Consider the following 23772-nt stretch of genomic DNA (forward strand, 5'->3'; position numbering starts at 1 on the left):
CTTTTTTTCCCCGTTGTGTATTTTTGAATTCTTTTGCCATGGGGATTCAGATGTATGGCATTCTCTTTATTCTCTTCAGTTGAACATGGTAGTCTAAGACTTATCCTTATCCTTAGAGGAGGAGCACCTCTCCTATGGAGAAAGGCTGAGAGAGCTGGGGATGTTCAGTAAGTGTTCTTCATGATTTTTGGTGCCAGCCCTGAACAATTGAGACTTTCTTTTGCCTCTTCTCTCCCAGTAGACTTGGAGACTTTAAGGAGGCAGTAGCAATCAACGTAATTAGAGGCAAACAGCAAATTCATTGGTTTAGTTTATCTTCCTCTTTATTCTTTCATATGATATGTCAAAGAGATAGTGAAATCTTTCCTCCATTTTCCCCTCTTTCTCTAACATGGGAAGTTATACCCTTAATAATTTTTGAAGTGTTGAATCAGAGGCCTAAAAAGTGCTGGTTGCTCTAATAGTATTTAACAGATAATTAAAAAAATGTTTGCAGTTAGCACTGACCAATTGTAAACCTGTCCTGTGCCGACCACGGAGTTTGATCCCATTCAATTCCTTTGGCTTTGTATATAGAGTTAAGTAGATTTAGAAAGCAAGCGTCTATTCATGACCCAACCTGATCAAGCTTTATGAGATCATGTGAAATGCCTGGAGCAAAGTGAATAACAAGTATAACTCAGCAAGACCAATGTTCATTCTTTTGCAGATGAAGCGAGTGGCCTATTTTTATACTAGTGAGGAGAAAACATAGCAAAGAGGTACATAAGAGGAACGTCTTGCATATGAGGTGTAAGGAGTAAGCATTTGTGAGGGATACTAAATGAGTTGGACAGTGGGATACTAATGGTGAAATTTAACACAGTGGTAGGTCTGTCTTCTGATATTGCTGTTCTCGTCACATCTTTCTAATAGATCCTGTGGGTTATCATGTCTTCCTAGTGGCTTAACCGAGTCCAATTTACAGCACAGTGTAAAGGTTTTCTAACTGAGAAACAGGAAATTGTCATTTTTTGTGCCTAAGAAGTGTTATTAAACGATACTTTTTTTGCCTGCCACTATGGTGTAGAAATACTGAACATTAATAACACAAACGAATTGCAATCTGTCGTTCACATGGAATATCCAGCGCTTGTAAAATACACAAAATCCATATATTTGATCTCAAAATGCATGTGCTTAGCTGAATCCTTTATCAGAGATGCATACTAGCATTTGAAAAAACCCATATCTATCCCACTTTTTGCCTTGTACTTGACCATTTTTCTCAGTATGTTAGCTAAAATACAATTTAATTTCTTTAAAATATAAGACTCCTGACATAAGTTACACATTTCTGTAGCACTTCTATTGTATTTCACTTACATTAGCTGAGAACCATAGAACAACAGACCTAGAGAAAGGCGGTCCCCAGACCTATATCTGAAGCAGATTTTTTTTTTTATTTTATTTTATTTTTTTTTTGGTAGCTGAGCAGAACAGAAAGTGGTTCTCTGGTTTCAGAAATTAGAAATTTTATGATTTAAACTGATAGAGAATCGAATCTACTTTCCAGAATGTGAAGTAAGAACAGGATCACTCCATTCTCCTCACTGTAAGGTCTCTTTGAGACTGTTCTTCATACACAGTGTCCAACAACAGCATCTGTAAATTAGCAATTTTCATATTAGATATGTTTCCAAATTTTTCAAGAGTTTTGAATTTAATAAGTTATCTCTTCTTTTGTCCTTGAATATTTTCTTTCCTTAATACTTTTGGTACTCCTGTCCCATCATACTATTAATAGTGTTTTTCTTAGTCGCTTCAGACTGGTAACCTTTTCCACATTGGGCAACAGAATTTGAAGGATTACAAAACCCTACAAAATCATTCTTCTTCATAGATTTGAATCAACCAACTATCACCAATCAGTGACTTGTTTCAATAAAATGGATCACAAAATCAAAGAATGATTTGAGTAAAAAGGGACTTCAAGACCATCTAATTCCAACTCCCCTGCCATGGGCAGAGATATCTTCCAGTAGATCAGATTGGTCAAAGCCCCAGACAACCTGGACTTGAACACTTCAAGAGATGGAATAAGAGCAAAAGTTTATTTTATTTTATTAGCTAATCTGATGTTAGTCATTTGTGGTCCAAGACAGTCTATTTGCAGCTCTCTGCTTTCAACCCTTGTCTTTCTTGGAGTGTCTGTGCCAAGATCGTTCTGGTTCAGTACTTCTTTGACACAATAGTGACACCCGCTGGTTTATTGGATACCTCTTCTTTTCATGGTTCAGTGTTAACACTTTTCACAATTTTGTTATGTTTTGTTTTTTTCAGCTCTTCACTGTGATTTGTTGTGATTCACTAAAATATTACGGTTAAGCTGCATCATCAGGTACTATGTTCTCTAGCATATTGTATCATTACAAAATATGCTAAAAGAGCACAGAATTTCCTAGTAGGTTGTAGCATAATCTAGATGCTGAGACAAGTCAAACGTGAAGGGTTACTACTGCATTTAATCAGCTCAAAATCTGACTATAAAAAGAAGTTACCTAATACTTAAAAGGCGCTATGTGATCTGTTATTTCTGAACAAATTGACAATAAAGTACATCCCATATATTTGTTTGATCCTCAAAGAAAAAATTACTCTAATAATGAAAAGAGGGAGGATTTAAAGTCACTTAGCCATGTGTTTTCCTATCTGTATCTCATCTCGATAATGTTAATATTTAGAAGGTTGATTTTGAAGCCTTGACTTTGAGTGAAAAAGTTTTGGTCCCAGTCCTACACAGTTACAGTGGAGGAGTGGAAACTTCCCAGAATGGACACCCCTACAAGTACTGGAAGCTGTGGCTTGGCTGTATAAAAGACCTGTTCTTCCAAAAGGGGAGAGGACAAGAGTGGAGCTTAGAGTAGCAGCAGATACTTCCACCTCACAAAGCAAATTACAAAAGAAAACATCTGTCTGCAAATGCCTTTGTGCACACTCTCTGTTGCCTCCAGACTACTCTTACTTCCCTCCCTTTCTCAATCCTGCCACTGGTAAAATGAAAAAGACTGGTTAAGTGCCAGAGTCTAGTGTAGAATGAAAAAGAGCACTATAGTATTTGCATACAATCTGATTCTGTGCAGTTGCTGAGAAGTTGTGCTTTTGCTTATGAGAATAGAAGGTATATCCATTTCCCGTATCATTGATTCATCCACATAGCATGTAACATATTCTAACTGAAGGCAATAACTGGACTTCTTTTAACTTTATTGATAACAAGAAGTGAAACGTAGAATTCACTCTGATAGCTTGAACTGTTGTTTGCTTTTCCAGTGAAGATGCCTCTAAAATGTCTGATTTTCATGCAGATAGTGCTCAGGGCAATCTAAAAATCAGGTGCTCTTCAGTGTCTCAGGCTACCAAAAAAAAGTAATTCCAAATAATCCTGGCGATTGTTTTTTCTACACAGTATTAAATGCTTTTCTGCATGATTGTGAAATATTTCAAGTCTTAGTCACAGGAAGCATACTTATTTTTAAAAGATATAGTCTTGTTTTGTCAAAAGTTAGTTTCTTACTGCAGGTCAAGTCCAGGACATGCTAAAATGACAGACCATAGTCTTGACATGGGCAGTTCCTGAGCTAGACAATTAACAGGGCAGTGAGGATCTAAATGAATTTATTGGCGTCAGATGGCAGAGAAGACATAATATTCTGTCCATTTTAACTGAGCTAATTTGTCATTTCCACATAAGCATGACTACCTTCATCCTCTTTATTTGTACAGCTGTCCTGAGACTGTAATGCTGTGGTAGTCACATTGGATGGGCACAAATAATAGATGTGATAATAGATGTTATGACATGGTATCAGTTTGGTCTTAACAAAGCTCCCAGTCATTATCAGTCTTTGAGCTGAAAGAAAGAGAGACAATCCACCAGCTTCACATGGCATGCTAAAGTTGTATCAGCTGTCAAACCTATTGTGAATTCTGGATTCAGTGACTGTGTTTTATGACTTCACTACCTCCTGCTGAAGACATAAACCATGGAGTCAATTAAATTCATAGCTTAGCAACTAGAGAAGGCATTTTGTCAGCCTAAAGGACCATATATCCTGGAAGTGTTTATTGCTTATGAGGGTAAGTTACCATCATAAGGTTTCTCACCTTTTTTCTGAGTACTCTGAAAATCATGTTTCTTCAACTGTCCAAAAGGATATATCATCTGAAAAATTTCTCAACTATTGGCTGCAGAGTGTACACATTAATTAAAAATATTAAAGTTGCTGCAGAAACATGTTGTCAGCAAAATGCATTGTTAGGACCAAGGCATCAGAACATTAGCGAGAAATATCTTGTCCTTTTTTTTTTTTGCTCTAATACTCAGAATTGTGCTATAATTAAAATGGTTGTCCAGTCTTTTTTTATCAAGTATTAAGAGTCTGTCATAGCTGCTTTAAAAGGTACTTCAATGAATAAATTCAGTTTTAGAACAGAGGATGTGCAAGGCACTGCCAACAGACTGTCTGCAATTGCCCATACAAGCAAATATTCAAATAATACCCAGAGTCCTTAATGTCCATTCATTGTTAACAAAAATGTAGAATCAGCAGATTTTAATACTTGTAGCTCTTAATTTCCATAATATTGTATACTTCAAATTCTGCTATCAAAAAATTATAACAACTGTTGCTGAAGACAAAATGCTGATTCTGCTCTGGAATTTTTGCAAGTGACTTCATTGGAAACAAAGTCACGGTTTAAGTGAGGGGTGCCAGTAATGACAAACAGAACACAAGGTGTATGAGGATACTCTTTCAGATAGTCCTCCACTATCCTTGTAGGACTTATTTTCCTAGCCTCTAGACTAAATTATTTTTCATAGTTTTAGTGCCCTGAGGTTTAGAGAAAAAAAAAGATGGTTTAAGGCCCTGCTTGCAATTTGTGAGAAATACTATGTTCAGACAGATTCAGTCTACACTCAGCAGAATGGAATTTGGTTCTATCACTTCAACGTAATTTGATGCCTGGAGCTAACATACATGTCTACAGCCACCTTTGATTTCTATCCTTTTGTTCTTCCTAAATCCATTCATAGAAATGAATATATGGTTTGTCGTTTCTGTGAATGGAGATTGTACTGAAACATCGTTTACTGCCCTCAAGTGGTCTTAAAGCCATAGCCTTTTTTTTTTTTTTTTTTTTTTTTTTTTTTTTTTTTTTTTCTGGAATGCATGGGGATCCATTTTGCTCTCTTTTTAAATGATGTGGTATAACTGATGGACTAACTCTGAAATAAAGCAAAACACTCTTAAAACAACTTATAGCAAAACTGTTATGTTGATATATAATGAAAAATATGAATAACGTTATGATGAAAAAATGAGTAACGAAGACCATTATGTAGGCTTTGTAGGATGAAAGTGCAGACAGCTCATATGTGAAATGTTTGACTAGAAACCTTATTTTACTTAGCACTGAGTCTGTGATTTAATAGTTGTTAAGTAGCACAGAACAAAAACCAAAACAACTCCATACCAACGCTATAAACTAAGAAATCCAGTTGTTTTGTAAGGCAGAGTGTTTTTACTTGAAAATATGGATTACCTTGGAAAACTTCATAGAAACACATAGAGATGATCTGTATGATACTACAGGTGCAGATATTGAATTTAGAGCTGTGTATAAATAAGTGACATTCTGCAGCCTCCTAAACATTTGTAACTCAATCTATTCAAATTTATTCTTTCTGTAAATGCATTTGCTAATAACTATCATTTTTTCCTATGGGAAACTTCACACCTATTATATAAGGCATTAAAATCTGAGAGTGATGATAAAAGATATGTGAGCTAGAAAAACTTAAGATAATGAATATATAATGTGGCTTGAAAGAGAGAGGGAACTCTCTTATTTGTTCTAATGTCTACAAAGCCCTTTTGTCTAAAATGAGCCAACACTTATTGGCAAAAATATGATGCTCAGTAGAGTCTTGTTCTTGCAGAAGGAGTTACACTGATAGACCCAGGAGAACTTGCAATTTATCCCAGATATCTTGGAGAGGTAGTGCTGGACACCTGATGAAGATGAAAAGAAATTATCACGTTGACCAAATTGTTAAATTTGAAACTTCTGTTCCTATAGCATCTAATGCATGTAACAGATCTGCTGCCTGTACTGTAAGCTGTTTTGAATGATAACATTGTAAGCCTTGTTTTATCCATACAGTCATCTCCAAAATGCTGCCTATTGTGAGGTTTACAGTATTATTCACTGGCTTATTTGGACTCTTTTCAGGGTCAGCCTGGTGAGCTGGGAGCTCAAGGTCCAATTGGATCCTTGGGATCTGCAGGACCAGCCGGTCTGCCAGGGGAAAAAGGACAGAGAGGTGAGAATGGGCAGCCTGGGCCAGCTGGAGAAAAAGGTGATAAGGTAGGAAACATCATAGACATATCTTTTGGATATATACAATATATATTGTTGAATGCTAACAAGTAAAACAGAACCTGCATGATTAGAAAGCATTTGCCAAACTACCCTCTTGCTCACCCAAAATTCTAATTGAAATCAATTACAGCTTTCTTTGGAAAAAGTATTTCAGGGATTATTTTTCCCTTTGGATTGAGAATTTAGAATTCTCAGAAGAAAAAAATGAAAAAGATCAAGTTTCTGATTAGTATATATCGTGTCATCCTCCTTAACCTCAGAGGACTGTGGGAGGAATGCAGAGGAATGGGGAATAGGGAGGAATGGAGGGAGGAGCAAGGCGGTTTTAAAAGCACCGTACACTAAATATAATTTTACTGCCATTTACGGAGTATAAACTGCAGTTCAGGTCTGTATCGTTCATAGCTGTGCAATCCCTGTACTTAGCTCTTTGTACTTTATATTAATTTTAATGGTCTAATTTCACATCTTAGTGGATGATTAAAATCACTAAGGCAAGTGTCTAATAGGTGAGATATAAGCCCTGTAAATAGAAATTGTGCTACAGGTATTATCAAAACAGGAACAGGTCATGAAATTAAGTACAGAATAATGTTGTAAGTTATAGTCAACTTTCACTTTGTATATTTATAGTTGTTGGAGAAAGAATGAATATGAGAAATAGACATTTGTCCTGTTACATGAGTACCTGTTGGCTAGTCTGATACTAAGCCTTTTGTGAGATACTTATTTCTGATAATAATTAAGGCTTTGATTCATATTTCAAACAAGCATTTATTGTTTGTCAATATATAATATTTATTTAGTTAGTTAGTCACTTCTTCTAAAGAGTTAATGATGTCAGCAACTTTGTTTTTTTTATGTCACCTGTTTTTAGGGCCCAACTGGAGTCCCAGGATTTCCTGGTCTAGATGGTGTTCCTGTACGTATTGAATGAATATTGCTATAGAAAATCATGGTTTCTATAAAGTCAAAGCAAGTCTTCTGATAGAATAATACACTTAATAAATTGTTTGGTTTTATATCCATCCATTCTTATTGTACTACCTCAGAATTACATATGTTGCAAAAATGTTAAGTAGCCAGGATAACATTGACTGTGTTTAGTACTTATATCAAATTGCACAAAATCTCAGTGAGGTAAGTAAATCATTTCCATGGGGGAGAGGGGCAGTGAAGATAGAGACTAACCCAAGTCTACCCGCATGTGGTAGGATTAAAAACAGTGAGTTTATTTTCTTAGGCTCTGTAATATGCTATAGCCTGCGTGCTGCATTATTTACATCCCTGAAATCTCGGCAAGTTATCTCAAATTGTATATTGTTTTCTGTTCAAACTTTTTTTTTTTTTCCCCATAGTCCTTTTGCAGGGAAATAAATAAATCAAAAAATCAATCACTGAATTTTACCTGAATAGAGACTGAAGTAGTAAAGTGAGTCCTACATATATAAGCATTTGATGATACATTTTTCTGAATGTGGTTTTCAGTATGGAAATGGGTGTGGTAAAAGAAAAATAGTATCTCTTAGATGTAGTATTTTGAAAAATGTTTTTTATAACTAAATTCTTATGCTGTTATTAGTTTCATATGGATCAAACAAAGTTAAAATGCTATATTTTTAAAGTGAAAACAGAACTAGAAACTGAGTGGGTATCTTAGCATCTGCATGTCAGCTGTCCAAACTTGACAATGGGACTATTACCAGAGTGTACAATGTAGAGTTCATGGGGCCAAAATCTAGCACTCCCAAGAAATGTATAACTTTTTGATGAAAAACGTTAATCGGAAAAAGTGTCCGCAAATTGGGTTGAAGTGCCTTAAAGATAAGAAGAAAGTAAAATTGGCAAGAACATTTCAGGCAAATGGCCAGGATACTTTCCTGATTATTTTTCAGAACCAAAAATACTCACTGCTTATATTGCCTACTATCTAACTTGAAGTAGAACTAAACTTTATCTTTACATTGGTTAAGTCTTGCTATGTTGGAAAATTCCTTCCTCAATTCTGGAATATAGTCATTCTCTGTGATTACTTTATACTTGAGTTAAGCTGTATCTTCTTTTTCATCATTTTATCCTATCAATTAAAAAATATGAGGCTGTTTCAGATGACCTTTGTGTATGCCCTTTAGAAATAGTAAAATTACATCATGTGTTCCTAGACAGGATGACTTTTCTTTACGGCCACAGGAAAGGTTATAGTTAAAGAGCTGGAGTCTGCTTTCCCTGAGAAAATAGCACATTAGTTATTGATTCAAATGGGAGTTCAGTCTGGCCCTCTACCCAGTGCTGTCCCTGTCATATTTGTGATGCATCAAAGAACAACATGTTAAAAAGTTGAGGATTTTTCACTTCTTATCACACAAAAAAACATGTATATAGAGAGAGATCACAAAATCACTAGAAAACATTTCTAGTGTAAAGAGGATGAAGCTGGGAGCACTGTGAGATGTCCTCTGTTTCAGTTCTGTGATATTTGTTCCTGAATTGTTTTGTTAATTTAAAAACTAGTTTTCTGTGTATCATGGCATGTCTCTAATAAAAAGTAAACTGTCTTTCAGGGATTACCAGGAAGTGAAGGACCCAGGGGCAAACGTGGTGTAGATGGCTGCAATGGCTCAAGAGGCGATCCAGGATTTCCAGGCGAAAATGGATACATTGGACCTAGAGGTCCTTGTGTATGTTAAAGGCATTCCTATTGGCTGTTATTCTTGCATGTCTGCATTTCCTTTGCAAGCTAATAGCTCTTTAAATGAAAGGATTTTACACTGTGGCACTAGCTTTCTACTTGACAGTGAAGTTCCAGGCACCTTCTATTCTTGCTAAGGTTAAAAGGAATGAAGAACACTTGATGCCTTGGTGGATTAAGTTTGAGCTTGAATGTGAAATAAGTTCCTATAACCTTTAAGTATATATGTCTAGCTTGAGAGTTAAATTCTACTTTGTTTCCCTGGTACTTAACCACACCAAAGCTAGTACCATTTTATGGAAGCAAAACTGCGAAGGAGTACCCTGAAAACATACCATTTATTACTGCTTGAAACTTCATGAAAGCCTTAATAGTAGGAACACACCTGAGATGAGTTAGCAGTCAATCAGTGGAAGTTTCAACAAGTCCTGTAATATTTTAAGATTTTTTAGTGTTAGATCACAAAAATGTACTAGTAGGTCTCTTCCAAAATCATTCTCTTACAGTTTCACATGTCTCTTTTTAGCTATCTACTCACGATCACTCTGTGCACACCTAATCTTGCCTCGTTGTTTATCTGTATACATGGAGATAATTTCAGTTGAAATTGTTACTTTCATATTGTTCACTTTTCCTGTTAAAATTGAAAGCATTTTAAAATTGTTTAAATAGTCAGATTAGCAGTGATTTTCTAATGAAGATAAAACACAGATTCATATCAGTAAGGGATATAACTTATTGTAGCTCCAGAGAAGTTTTGCTGAACAGATGTAGTCACCAGTTTTTGAGCTTTTGTGGAAACAATTTTTACTTGTCAGTAATTAATAATATGTCCTTAGTTGGTCTGAGTGCTTCCCTTTCTAAATAAAACAGTAAAAAGCAGTGCAATTTACATGAAAAGTTGAATGTGTTTAGTAGGAGTTAAATAAGATGCTGATTCAGACATATGCAAACAATGAGGGGGGGTGTGAAGACATTACCAAATTTTATCAATTAGAAAAAACATACAGTTCAAGTGTTGGACCTGTAGTAAATACTGTCAAACACACAATCTGATAAAAAACCTGCTAATAACCTCATTTTTTATACCTCTCAAGGTAACCCATTACACTCCAAATGGTAAAATGGCTTCAGCTGTATTACATTTACCTGTGTTTTCCTACTTATGGCTTTCAAAATGGAGTTTTGCCTTTAATAATTAGACAAATGACATAAAAGAAAAATGAGACATGGGACAAACTGCAGCATAAACCCTCCCAGTTCCAGGAGCATGCTTTTTGTTAGGCCTAGAAAAGTATTTGCAACCTACAAAGAAAAGGGTACAACAGGCATGTAGCCTTGGATATCCACACTAAAATCCAATGCAAATTAATTTGGCTATCCAGAAAAACAAGACATGGTAACCATATTTGCTTGAGTGCAAGAATGCTACTCCAACCTCAGTGTGGATTGCCTGTTTTTAAATCAATTTTCTTGCACCAAGTACCAACTTGACTATATATTACAGCTAATATTGTTATGTTACTTGTTATTTATAACATAATCTTGTAGAATTTTATATAGCACTGTGTACATATTCCTCAGCTTTACTTCATTTACCTTACCAATAAATTAAAAAAATAGATTCATTTCTATTTGCAAGTTCTTACTTAAGTCAGTTAATAAACTGAATCTAATTAAGATTTTTTATTACACAAGAGTTGACATGTAAAATAAGGAAAGACAAGCATAACTTCTGAGATGCTTAATGTGCTCCCTAGCAGCTGCTGTGTGACCTGTAAATGTCATCCCATCTACTGTAGGTATATCCAGCTGCAGGCAGCTGTAACTCTTATTCTATCATTCTAAGGATAACTACTTTCCCTGTTTCATTCTGACTTCAGGATTTGAACAGCCAGTGGATAATATCAGGAAACCAGTAAAGTTTTAAAGTGGTTAAACTCCATGGAAAACAGTAACCCAGTTTATTGAAATCAATAGTTAAGTGGTTATGGACTTCAGTTAAATTGTACCTGGTATGTCAGGATTTCAAAGGAGAAAATATCAGAAATAATGTCTTAATATATTTGTTCTTCAGATATATACGTATTATGCTGTTAACAGTCAATTGAATGTTACAGTTAAATTTTGAAAAAGTGGTCATCTGCTCTTGCTAACTCATACTGAGGTTTTGAGGGTGTTATGATATGCCAAGTTATACAAAGGACTTCACAGCAAGAACCACAAGAACTTTATTTTTAAAAATAAATATGACCTATAGGTGTGTGTGTGTGTATTTTTTTTTTTTGTAGACTGTGAAACATATTTGCTAATACGTGGAAATGTTGAATATTGTGCATGTAACACAGTCCATACTCCCAGCTTTTTAACTGTATGCAGAAACACACTAGATCCTTCTAAATCACAGCGTGGACTTTTGGAGAAGGCAGTGTATGTAATACTTAAAGCCACTGACTCACTGAAAGAAAATGTAATGTTGATATACTTCATTCTAAAGGCAAAATCTGTGAAAATTGTAGAATATTGAAGTAGCCAAGAGCTAAGGAAATACTCAGAGCAGGAGTCAGAATCTATGAGGAGTTGTTTTGCTCAGCTTTCCAGAAGAAAACTTCACATTTAAGGGTCTTGTAAGATAAAAGAGCTGCAACATGCTAAAACAGTTATGGTGTTTCTAGTGGATTACCTAGTGGCATATGGACACCAGGAAAGTACAGCCTAACATAAAAGATTTTTTTTTCTTCATTATAGGGAAATCCAGGGCAAAAAGGAGAAAAAGGAAATTCAGTGTTTGTATCACATTTTGGAAAAGGACCCCCAGTAAGTATCTGATTGTGAAAAAAAACATATCTTGTAGGAAAAAATGTATGGCAAATTTAATTGTGTGAAAACATTGTTTGTGAAGCTTGTTGCAAACACAAATTAAAAGCAAATATACAACTGGAACAGATAGATTGAAATCTTAAAAACTATAAAATTTAGAGAACTCCGATAACAATTTGAAGTCAACACTTGTGATACTTCCTTTGCTAAATGATTGTCATTACAGGGAGAGAGGGGTGATCCTGGACCCCCTGGCATTCCTGTAAGTACAGTTGGTGGATTCTATACATGCTTTTTGCCTTGAAGATCTTTCAAATTTTCCTTCTTAATAAAATAAAGCAATACCGGGGTTTCTCCTTGCCTGCCTTAAATAGCAAAATTCCAGAATAAAGTCTAACAAACATCGATCCCCTGTTGTCAGCCTCCACAACCAGTTCATGGTGGCTGCATTGTACCCACCTGCATTGTGGTTTGTGTGCAGGCAATCACTGTGCATCAAGCAGTTGTCACTCTTTATGTATTCAGTTTGCAAAACGTTTTTTCCTTGAAATTCAAGACTTCACAGGAGAGATGTAGAAATGTGACACCTTCTTCAGTGGTATCTGGTGGGTCTGCCAAGAAATATGTAGCACATGACCACATTTTTTTTGCCATTAAAACATGTAAGAAGAAGAGTTTAACTTCATTGTTGAGCTCTTACAGACTTTCACTCATTTGACTTTGGTTCCTCTTCTTATGCTTGTCAACAAAGTATGCACTGATGAGTTGTTTCAAATCCCCATACTATATGTAGCACAGTTACTAGCACAGTATTCTTTTAACTATTAATAATATATCATTGTATTGACATGTGCCTGTACAGTATTATCCAGAAACTGGTGCTGAGCTGCCCTAGTGACAGTGAGGTTTCAGGTATGGTATACCTTCAAGCAAGGAATACCTGGGTGGAGCACCACTAGTCTGAGTCCAAGTGATGCAGGCATTTTGGAGAAACTAGTTTTGTGAAGAAAATGGTAAACTCTCGGTATTTTCACCAACAGGCCTTTTGCCATCTTTTTCAGGGTCCTAGAGGGTCAAGAGGTACAACAGGCCCACCTGGATACCCAGGCCAACCAGGCTTGCCTGTAAGATCACCGTGGTTTTACAGCCTTGCATTTTCAGATTTGTGTAAATTCTTGTTTACGTGTTTTAGAACTTGCCTTAGAGAGAATCAAAGCCTAGAGGTAATTTTTGAGGCAGCTGATAAAAAGAGAGATGTTTGCTGTACCATACTGGTTTTGAAGTATAGCATATGTTGTTTCATTCCATGCCTGTGTTAACCTGAAGCATCCTGGCAGTCTGTGGTCATGGGGGAATGCTGCTAGTGCTCCCTCCTTATTTCCCACATTTCCCTTGTGAAACAGAAAAGTGGGGAGCCAGAGTTGAGCCCTCCTGAAAGCAGTGACTATGATAAGTAAATTGCACTTTGGGATAGGAACATCCCAAGAGGAAATTCTGCCTCTAGGTGATACTGGCAAGTAGAGGTAATTTTCAAAGCAAAGTTCTTTCTCTAAATCAGACATATTAACTTGTCTTCACTCTCTTTTAAAGGGTATTCCAGGTTACCCTGGTTTGCCAGGTGAACAGGTAGGCAATAACTTTTCCTGAAGTTCTTAGTGAACCAATAGATTAATTAATAGAGATATTTGAAATGTCCTTCATGGCTATTTGTTACCAAATTTTTCAGAAGAGTTACTTGATTAAGTTATCATGTCAACGTTTTCTAATTACTTTCAAACTATGCACTTCTTTTTTTCTTTGTCATCTAGGGAAATCCAGGTATTGGAGTAGATGGACAAAAGGGGGAGCCGGTAAGAAAAAAAATACTATTAAATACGTTATTACTATTGTAGAATTAGAAGTATACCCTAAGAACCACAGGAATACCTTTGCACTAATAGTGTCTGTACTAGGTCAGTTGCTGAATGTAATCTCTTGCTGTGTTCAGTAGCAGATGCCAGGGAAAGGGTGTAAGAGAAGAACAAGCACAATGTTTCCTCTCCCAGTCTCTCCCTGGTAGCATACCAAGGATTTACAGAATCAAAGTGGAATATTTGATTTTTCTTCTGTGAATGTTTCCAGTCACTTTTTAGAATTGGTGTAAGTTTCTAACATGCACAAGGTGTTGGTCTGGAGCATGACAGACTGTATGTGCACACAAGATTAAACAACCATCCTGTAACCATCTCCACAGCAGACTCAGAGCAGGAGCCATGAGTACAGGGTTCTCATTTATTTCCTTACTTGTGACATTATCTTTAATGAGTGATGAGAATAGAATGGTTATTAAGATTGTGAGCCATACTTATCAGCGAAGACTGTGGAGAGGCTTACAGATCTCAGTACAAACCCTTCTCTACCTATAGGCATTAGTACAAGTATATGCTCCATAAGTACAAAAATATGTAGTGCTGTAGTACAACAGAGAAACATGCTGAGTCTCACTGAAAGCTGCATGGAACAGAACATCTTTCTGTATACCTTTCACTTCCACAGGGCGATGTTGGACTTCCTGGACCACCTGGGTCACCATTGTTAGTTGGACCTCCTGGAGCTCAGCTGTTTAAAGGAGAAAAGGTGTTAATTGTCTTCACATTTAACCGTAATCAACTTGGCAAGTACAATCCTGTGATGTAATTTTTGTAAGGATGGCATAAACAGTCTGTCTTAATGAAAAAAGGAGCTACTGCCCTTGCTTTGGTTTTCATTACTTCGCATCATTAGTAAATCATATTTCAGGCAAATCTTTGCATTTCAAGCAAAGATTATTACTTTAGTATTGAATCTCTTTTGTGGCTCTTCAGTAAGGCTTTTATTTTTCAGATCTTTGGCATATTCTCTTTGAGATTTATCCAGTGTAATGTTTTGAGCTGTCAACCTTAATCCTTCTAGGGTGCTCTGTTGATATGAAAATAAGGGTGATTTTGTTTATTTTTAATGCAAAATCCGTTTATTGTATTTCTTCAGTGATACACCTACTGTAGCTACAACTGTATACCTTAAAGCATTAGAATGCATGTTAAAAAAGGAATTGCAAATCTTGCGTTTTGGAGACCCCTGTGTTGTCGTCTCTGTGTTTCTCAAGTCTGATTTGCAGGAATACAGAAATGAAAATGTGAATTTCAACATTGCCAGCCCCACAGCCTCAGCTCAGGGAGCTGATAGATTTCATGTACTGGATCTTAGGCTTTCATTATGGAAAGGGCTGCTATGTAGAGCTGTATGAGAAAGAAGGAAAGAAGCACAAGAATCTGTATAAACTCCACGTTACTGCTGAGTGTGACTTAGGACATTGTGCAACACGACGTGATTGTGACCATGTAATGCACCACGTATCCCGTTCAGACTGGAGCTGTATGCAAAGGCATAGATTTATATATGTGAAAACTTGCATCAAACTAGTAGAGCCACAGACAAAAAAGAACTACTCATACATGTCTGTAGGAACAAAGTCCCAATTAGCATGTCTCTGCAATTGAAAAGATACATCTATCTCAGTCCATAGTCATTGTGCTGGTTTGACAATGTGTTAACAAATAAAAATCAGTAACTAATTATTTTTCTTGTTTCCTTCTGCCTGGTACACCTAGGAGAACAGGCCCAGTAGCATTTTAATAGTTGTAATTCAGAACAGGACTTTAAAATGTTAAATGACACATAAGTATGTCCTCTGTAGTAACATATACAAAAACTTTTCCTGCATACACAGGGCCAAAAAGGACTACCCGGAATAACAGGATACCGAGGACCACGTGGACCCAAAGTAAGTAATGCAATTTTTTTTTTTCAATGATGCTGGTGAAGTCCTGTTATTTTTAAGTTAATATTTTAAAGCACGAGATCATAGAAGAAATAACAGCACTTAATCACCACCTATATCAGTGTGAAAGCAAAAATATTTCAAAACCCTTTCAAAATCATTTCAAAAACCTCTCCCAGTCTGTTTTATACCTACCTATCAGATGTTGCCTGGCTGTGAAAGGTCAGTGTTGTTTCCAGTTGGACTATTGACACAAGTGACTGGGACTGTGAAGAAAACAGAAGAACGTATTATTTTTTCTCAAGGAGAGAAATTGAGAAGATATGTTTGTGTTCTTTATAGGGCATATGTCTCTTTCCCTAAGTTTGTAAGGGAAAGACTTTACCTTCAGATTCTGGGTGTCCTCGAGCGTAGACAAAGCAGAGACACCTGTCTGAAGAAAGAGTTGCTGTTTGTAGTCTCCTCTAGCTTTGCTTTTCTTTCTGTCAGTATAATTTGCTTAAACGCTGATATGCCACTAAGGAGTTCCTGAATGCTGAGCAGAAACAGTCACAGAAAGGATAGATTTGGAGGGGAGAAATCCACAGACAGGAAACTACCAGATCTCAGAAAAAAATAGAAGATAACAGAAGATAACAAAAGAATGAAGCTAGTTTATGTTACACACTTATTTAACTTCGTAGGCAGAACAGAAGAAGCAAGAAGTCTGAACATCACGTTTCTGAGTTCAAAGTCTAGCACTTTTTCAGGAAGTCATTTTCCATCATAACCAGACTACTGTTACTTAGCACTGGAAAAGGAGACAATCCCCATCCTTTTATATAAGATTTACTTTGAAAAATGTGGGATTTATATGGTTGTTCTACTATTGTACAACCTACAGAGCTGTACTTGTTGGTAATTGTACACTTGTTAGTTACAAGCAGGAATTGAGGAATTGTGTGATGGTGCCCAAAAGGTGCCCACAGCCCCAAAAAATTCAAACTGCTGAAAGCACTTTAAGGTTGGAGAAGAGATCATGCAGGGTTCTTGAATAACGGAAGCTATGAAGACACTACTGTGGTAGTACTGTATGAACTAAGTCCCAACGGTTGACCCTAGCAAGCAAAACAAGATCCATTAATCTAATATATACATAAACAAATAAACATGCACTTAAAATAAATTTTATGCCTAAGCATAAAATTTTATGCTTAACCAAGCGATTTGTTTAAACTGAGTGTTTTGAATGCTCCAGGGTATACTTGGGAGAGGAGAAAAGGGTGAAAAAGGCATTGCTGGATTCCCCGGATTGCGGGTAAGGAAGTTCCAGAATAAATTATTTTGCAAATTCACTATAATTCGATTCATAAAATATTTGTTGGTTTAAGTATGTATTTCCAAACAAGATTCTTTTCTTTTCTTTTCTTTTCTTTTCTTTTCTTTTCTTTTCTTTTCTTTTCTTTTCTTTTCTTTTCTTTTCTTTTCTTTTCTTTTCTTTTCTTTTCTTTTCTTTTCTTTTCTTTTCTTTTCTTTTCTTTTCTTTTCTTTTCTTTTCTTTTTTCTTTTTCCTTTCCTTTCCTTTCCTTTCCTTTCCTTTCCTTTCCTTTCCTTTCCTTTCCTTTCCTTTCCTTTCCTTTCCTTTCCTTTCCTTTCCTTTCCTTTCCTTTCCTTTCCTTTCCTTTCCTTTCCTTTCCTTTCCTTTCCTTTCCTTTCCTTTCCTTTCCTTTCCTTTCCTTTCCTTTCCTTTCCTTTCCTTTCCTTTCCTTTCCTTTCCTTTCCTTTCCTTTCCTTTCCTTTAATAATTTGTCATACTTTCTGTATAGAATATTTAGGAGTCCTGGGAGTCACCCTGTTCCACACTTAAACATAAGCTCATAGAGACTTTCCTTCCTTGGAAAGAAAGCAAATCTCTGCGGTTTTTCTTTAAATATTCAGTGCTGCATAAAGCTTCTCTAGAATAGCACAATACTAACACACTGCTTTAAATGTATTCTATATCTGCCAATGGCAGGTTTTTTACAGCAGCTTGTTCTTGATTTGCCTAACAGTACTCACATGGAGCAACATACCTATTACTATACTTACTGCGATGCGATAAAAATAAATGAAGTCCTGTCTGGTTTACTCTGAGCTATAGTTCAAATTCATGACCATCTCTCATAAACTATTTGCAAAAACTTTGCAAGTGCTAGCTACTGGGAAATATTAACCCAGGTAATAATTGTCTGAGGAATATTAACTGCTCAGCAATTCTGCACAAGTGTAATTTTGATTAAGTTTTTACCATTTTATCTTGGATTCTATTTACTTTTATCAGGGTAGTCCTGGTTCTTACGGACCTGCAGGCTTTCCTGGAATAAAGGTAAGAAGACAAAGCACAAGCAGCTCTCTGAACAGTAGCATCAGTGAGGTTTGATTTTCTATTGGTTTGTGCAGATATAGAATTTCCTCATACTTGATAGCTTGACAGCCTTATGTCCTTGTGTTACCTGTTGCCACAAAAGTTGTATGAACTGTGTCTTTGAATTTCTGCCACTCTTTGCAATTTGTATGGAATTGGCTAATGGGATATGAAGTTGTAAGCAGAAGGGAAAGCGGTGGGACATGCAGATATCACAATAGAAAAGGCACGCAGCATGGTACACTTGCCATGGTCACATTCTTTTTGTGATTTTGTGTTATACACATTTTTTTAATACTTCTGGCTCAAAAAAATCCAGTAGTAGTTATGAACTTAGAACATGGATTAAAGAATAACAGATGTACATACATAGATCTATGTCTCACCCTTTTTCCTCTTCCCTGTTCATTTCTAAATCTAATGAAGGTAATGATCATGCTATTCACAAAGCACATTAATGTACAGGTATTTGTGTGTAGAGTTATGTTCCAGATGACTTCTATCTGCAGAATTACATTTTACTCTGTTTTTTCTTTTTTTAAACCACTGCCTACCTAAGGGGATGGATAAGTATATCATAAAAGATCATAAAAGGGCAGGAGGAACTGATAAGCAGCTGTTTCCCATGCAATAATATTTTAAGAGGATCATTCATCAGGCAGCAAGCCAGTTTCAGTTGTGTTAAACAGTCTGTTAAAGTCTTCTGGTATGTATTCCAAGTAGTTCTGTGCCCCAGCTACATTGAATCCACTGACAACTATCTAAATAACCTGGAGAAATACTTGTTTTTATTACTAATTTTTATGGAAGGGATTCTATGTAACATGTCATCTCTCATACAAACCCAGTGAATTCCTCTGAAAAAAACAACTGTGGATGCAATTATAAGGTGACAGTCTCATTGTATGACTGTCTCATTGTCTTTTGTACAGTTAATTATATTAATGTTGCAACAGATTTACCAAATGGTACATATGTGATCCTTTACAGGGAGAAACAGGAACTGCTGGTTTTCCTGGGCAACCTGGCTATCCAGGCATAAAGGTAAAAAAAAAAAACAAAAACACAAAACACAAGCATGCGCACACACACAGACACACACTCCCTTATATCAATGCTAATGATTCTTCCCAAATGTACCTGTTTATCAGATCCTTGCCTTTTCTACAGCCATAATTGCTTTTAAGATTTACTGTTTTCATTAGAGTCATGCTTACTCAGTACAGTGGTAGTAACCAGCAGTGTAAGTAAGCATTCGTGCTTGGTGTGTGGGAGGGTGGAAATTCCACTTTGTATACCATAAGGATTAGTAAATTCCATTTGCCAATAGTTACCCTTACCTGTACCAGTATGGAAAATCTAATCCATGAGTTGTACTCTGCAAGTTATTCATTGTTGAGTTGCGTTCCCAAGAGTCGTATGGATACTTCCTTTACCATAGGTAGCCTGCTACTGTAGGTGATTTGGCCCATGAACTAGTATAATAATTGTCATCAAAGGAGGTGGAAAAATTTGAGTCAGATGGGCTTGTTTGCATGACTTACCAAAGTCTCTTTGCATGCATTCATCCTGCCCTCATAAATAGCTTTTTCAAGGTGGTTACCAGAGTAGAAACTGCACTCCTTCACACTGGCTTTGTTTAAACATTTATTGCTTTTGCTCACATAGATGACGCTGGCATTTTATAATGGATGCTGCTTTCTATTAGGGGCTAGAAGTATCAGTGTCATGTCTGGGGAGCTAAGGAGTAAAAGAGAAGAACATTCTTCTGAAAAGCATGCTTAATCCAATTCCAGAAGATCCAGATGCCAGTCTAGTGATATTTCACATTAAAAATTCTTTGAATTCTTTTCTGAAGGCTGCAAAAGGGAGATGATCAGTCATACTCTGTTTTTCAAAAACCACCAAGACCAGATACTGTCGACCTTGGCTTGAAAATTCTTCAGTTCTTTCTTATCTTACGCTAGTGTTAAACATACAAATCATAAAAGACTTGGGCCATATGCATCTATTCCACAAATCTTTTTTAGTTTTATCATCATTACATTAATTTTTAAAATCTCAAAATATTTAAGTTCATCAGAGGAGGAAAAATATTAGGTTTATTTTTTTATTTCCTGCTACACAGAAGACTCTCCTCTAATCATTAGGGAAGACACGTTTACATTATTAATTAAAATAGAGAGTACACAATTATCTTACTTCATTCAGCAAGATACAGTCAAAGGGAAAAGGCCATTCAAAAGCTAAAGATTAAGGGGCCAGCAATCAGTGGCAGCTCCGGTACTGTTTAAATGTCATAGAAATATCAAATTTAAAAAGGGAAATCCCATAAAGAGGCATGTACTCCTTGTTTTTACTAGTGTAAAGATAGGCATCCAGTTTTGCAGTCTCAGTTCTCCTTGTCTGTGTCCTAAAAGGCCCTGAACTCCAACCTGAGGAATGCTACATAACTATGCAGTTCCCAGATTCACATTCTTGTTTCCTCTGTTCCCATTTGCTGAAGAGAGCAGGGTTGATTCCTAATCTACACCAAAGCAAAAAGTCTAATACAATTTGCCACATAAAAGACTTCCCTAAAGTTCACTTCACTTGCAATTCTAAATATCAGAATCCAAGCTAATTTAGAAATCCTCCAAGCAAAAGTGATTTTCCTTGCTATTAGTAGGCACTTTTATGTTTCCCTAACGCAGATGATTTCAATTTATTATAAGAATTTTGAGTATCTCTTATCATTGATATCTGTCAAACTGAAATTTGTTTTCTTAATCCTCATCTGTTATCGCAGAAGTAACTTCCAAATTCTTGTATGGAATTCTAAGGCAAATAATTGCAACTTGGTTGCTAATTTGAGACATCTCATTGGTACTGGTACTGATTTGGTACTGATTTTACTGTAATCGACTCAGCTTTAAAATACGTGAAAGAAATCAGATGCAACAGTTGCAAGTTCTGAAAACCCAAACAGATATTTACATATAGTTACATTATTAAGTCACAGTTATTCTGAAAGATCATTATTTTAAGTCTTGCCCAGGTGATATGAATAGGTCACATCCCTGTATACCCCATCATTTTGGAATTTTTAGTTGCATGCTAAGGCATTGCATATTTGTATCTATCAGTGAAATCTACTGTTGGATTCTTACAGGGGGATCCTGGAGAAAAAGGGCCCCCAGGTCCTCCTGGAGCTGTTGGAACTCCATTGCTTCCCATGAAAGGTTAAAGCTAATTTTAACTACTCTTTCTGCTGTGTGAAGTGTGTACGACCTATTTTGCTAAGGTGTTTTTAGAAAGTGATCATTAGGAACAAGATACTAAAACATTATACTTCTGGTGGCCACATTCTGAGTTTGTGTCTCACTGATCTTACTGGAACTACATTAAACATACATGTTTCAGATTAAATGTTCACTTGAAAGATCTTTATGCACACAGTCACAGCTAGGTCTGCCAGACTATCCCTTGTTATTGGACCTAGGCATATTTAGGAAACAGCTCTGAAAAATAAGCCTGTGCTGGGTAATGGATGGTAAATAAAACAATCAGACTTCATATTGTAATTTAGAAATCCTGATTTCAGAATTGCCACAACACACAGATTTTAGATAGCAATTAAACCTCTCATTGCACAGCAGGGATGAAATCCTGGTTCTTAAGTTTGTGGTAAGCTAATTCAGACAGGATTTCATCACTGAGGTCCACTGCTTTTAATAGCTGTGTTAACTCAAGTTCCAGGCTATTATCATTCTATGTCAGTGTTTCACTGAGTACTGCAAACATAAAAAATGAAAGATTTCAGAATTTCATAAGCCATTATTTCCCCCTCTATTCCCTGAACATGCTGTTTTGTTTTGTTTTCCCCTGAAGAAATCTAATCTGGGCAGATGGAGATAAATCACTTTTTATCTAAAATTTCTTGAGCTAAATAGTACATTTGTGGTAGTGTGAGATGATCTGCTCAAACTTACCTCTAGATTTTCTGAACAGACAAAGCATGTGTTCAGTGGTTGTACATCCAGAACTACCAAAGTATTTGGAAAGTGCTGATCTTGCTGTGACGTTACCTAATCTGAACATGTACTGAGGTCCTAGAGGTCCTAGAAGCATTCAGTTTACATTCCTTATATAAAAAGGCACAGGTAAATCGTGGTTGCCTGCAAAAAAAGATTGATCATCATATATTAATTCTACCTTAGTATCGCATTATCACTCATTAATTCAGTCTATAACTTTAATGCTTTAGAATAGACATTTCCGAGCATTGTTTGCCTGGCTGTGCCTGAGAGCTGCAACTGTGTCTGTTGGTACCATCAATAAACACCTCTTGGTGTTTATTTCATGTACATTTATAGAAGGGAACATATGTACCCTCTCTTCCTTCCTCCCTCAACTTTCTGTCATCTTTTCCCACAGAATACCTGTCGGTCTCACTGCCTTCCTACCAAAACCTCAGGCATTTGTTTTATATCCTATCTCCCTTATCCGTATCTTTATTATCTAATTGGTGATAATGTGTGGAAGTTCTTACTTCTTACACAGCAGGAGGCAGTGGGGAGCAGCCAAGCGTGCTGCCTTTAAGGGATTTGTTTTGGCATCTCACAGTTAGGGAACTGTATTGTAGGAACATTTTAACAAAGAATTTCACATAAATTGCATTTCTAGTGCAGGAAATGCTGATAGTAGCCTAATCAAAAATCAATTAAAATTGTTTCCCATTGGCTTCTGAGGGTTTCCAGCTCATGTGGCAAAAGATTTAAGCCCATGCTTAATTTTAATATCTCAAGTAACATTTAAAGTTAATCATGTGCATGCTGCGTGAGTAGATACTGAAATACTCTTACATTCTTAAGAGAAAATGTCCTTTTGCAGAGCTGTTTGACAACAGAATTAGTTCCAATATTTTACTTTTCCATTTTAATGAAGCCCTTTATATCTGATTTAAATTTTCTTTATCACTCAATAATAACAAAAATTTATTTACTATAGAAATTTTGAAGATACACTTTTAAAAATTTGGATAACTTCAAGTAGGATGATCCTGAAATGACCTTCTGTGAACACTGTCAGATATGCATCCAATGTGCATTTATTTTAATTCCTACATGTGTTTATTCTGGGCAAACACTACTCTCAGTATTCTGAAATATATACCATGAAGATACTACTACTGAGTGACAAAGTTTTAAAACTGTGTCTGTGAAATGGGCAGGAATCCATAGAAAAGCAACCAAATCCTCCTACCTTAAAATTTGTCACACATTTAAAACTGTTTCATAAAGCCAAAAAAAAAAAAAAAGGTCACTGTATTTTACTTTTATGTAGTTTCTGAATTATAATTTCAGTTGCAGTCTAATTTAGATATAAGCTGTCAATTGCATACATTGTTCAATTCACATTTTTAAAATTCTGTGTAGGTCCACAAGGAGATCCTGGATTTCCAGGTCCTGCTGGTGATGTGGGGTCAGTTGGGCCATCTGGTCCTGCAGGCGCACTGGGGAGACCAGGAGATGATGGAGCAAGTAAGAGATTTGGGGGATAAAACATGAACTATATACCAGTAGGAGATAAGACAGCCAAAATAAAATTATTTTTTCTTGTTTCATGTAAGTCACCAACAGTAAGGATTAGGGCTCTGCAAACAGTTCACTAAAA

General features: G+C 36.2%; 1 protein-coding gene across 3 annotated transcripts in view; it reads left to right on the forward strand.

Moving 5' to 3' along the window:
• Positions 1-23772, forward strand: part of COL4A4 (collagen type IV alpha 4 chain) — a 70504-nt gene that overhangs the window by 10518 nt on the left and 36214 nt on the right. For 2 of the 3 annotated variants that reach the window (XM_084529291.1, XM_084529292.1), the window contains exons 5-19: positions 6277-6411; positions 7304-7348; positions 8988-9104; positions 11864-11932; positions 12162-12197; positions 12997-13059; positions 13526-13561; positions 13744-13785; positions 14471-14551; positions 15684-15737; positions 16972-17031; positions 18034-18078; positions 19108-19161; positions 21269-21338; positions 23535-23639. In XM_084529291.1, the coding sequence (XP_084385417.1) occupies positions 6277-6411; positions 7304-7348; positions 8988-9104; positions 11864-11932; positions 12162-12197; positions 12997-13059; positions 13526-13561; positions 13744-13785; positions 14471-14551; positions 15684-15737; positions 16972-17031; positions 18034-18078; positions 19108-19161; positions 21269-21338; positions 23535-23639 (1012 nt within the window). The remainder of the gene's footprint in view (positions 1-6276; positions 6412-7303; positions 7349-8987; positions 9105-11863; positions 11933-12161; positions 12198-12996; positions 13060-13525; positions 13562-13743; positions 13786-14470; positions 14552-15683; positions 15738-16971; positions 17032-18033; positions 18079-19107; positions 19162-21268; positions 21339-23534; positions 23640-23772) is intronic. The other variant, XM_084529293.1, reaches the window with a different exon arrangement.

This window comes from Aythya ferina, assembly GCF_964211825.1.
Source record: "Aythya ferina genome assembly, chromosome: 9".
Classification (NCBI taxonomy): domain Eukaryota; kingdom Metazoa; phylum Chordata; class Aves; order Anseriformes; family Anatidae; genus Aythya; species Aythya ferina.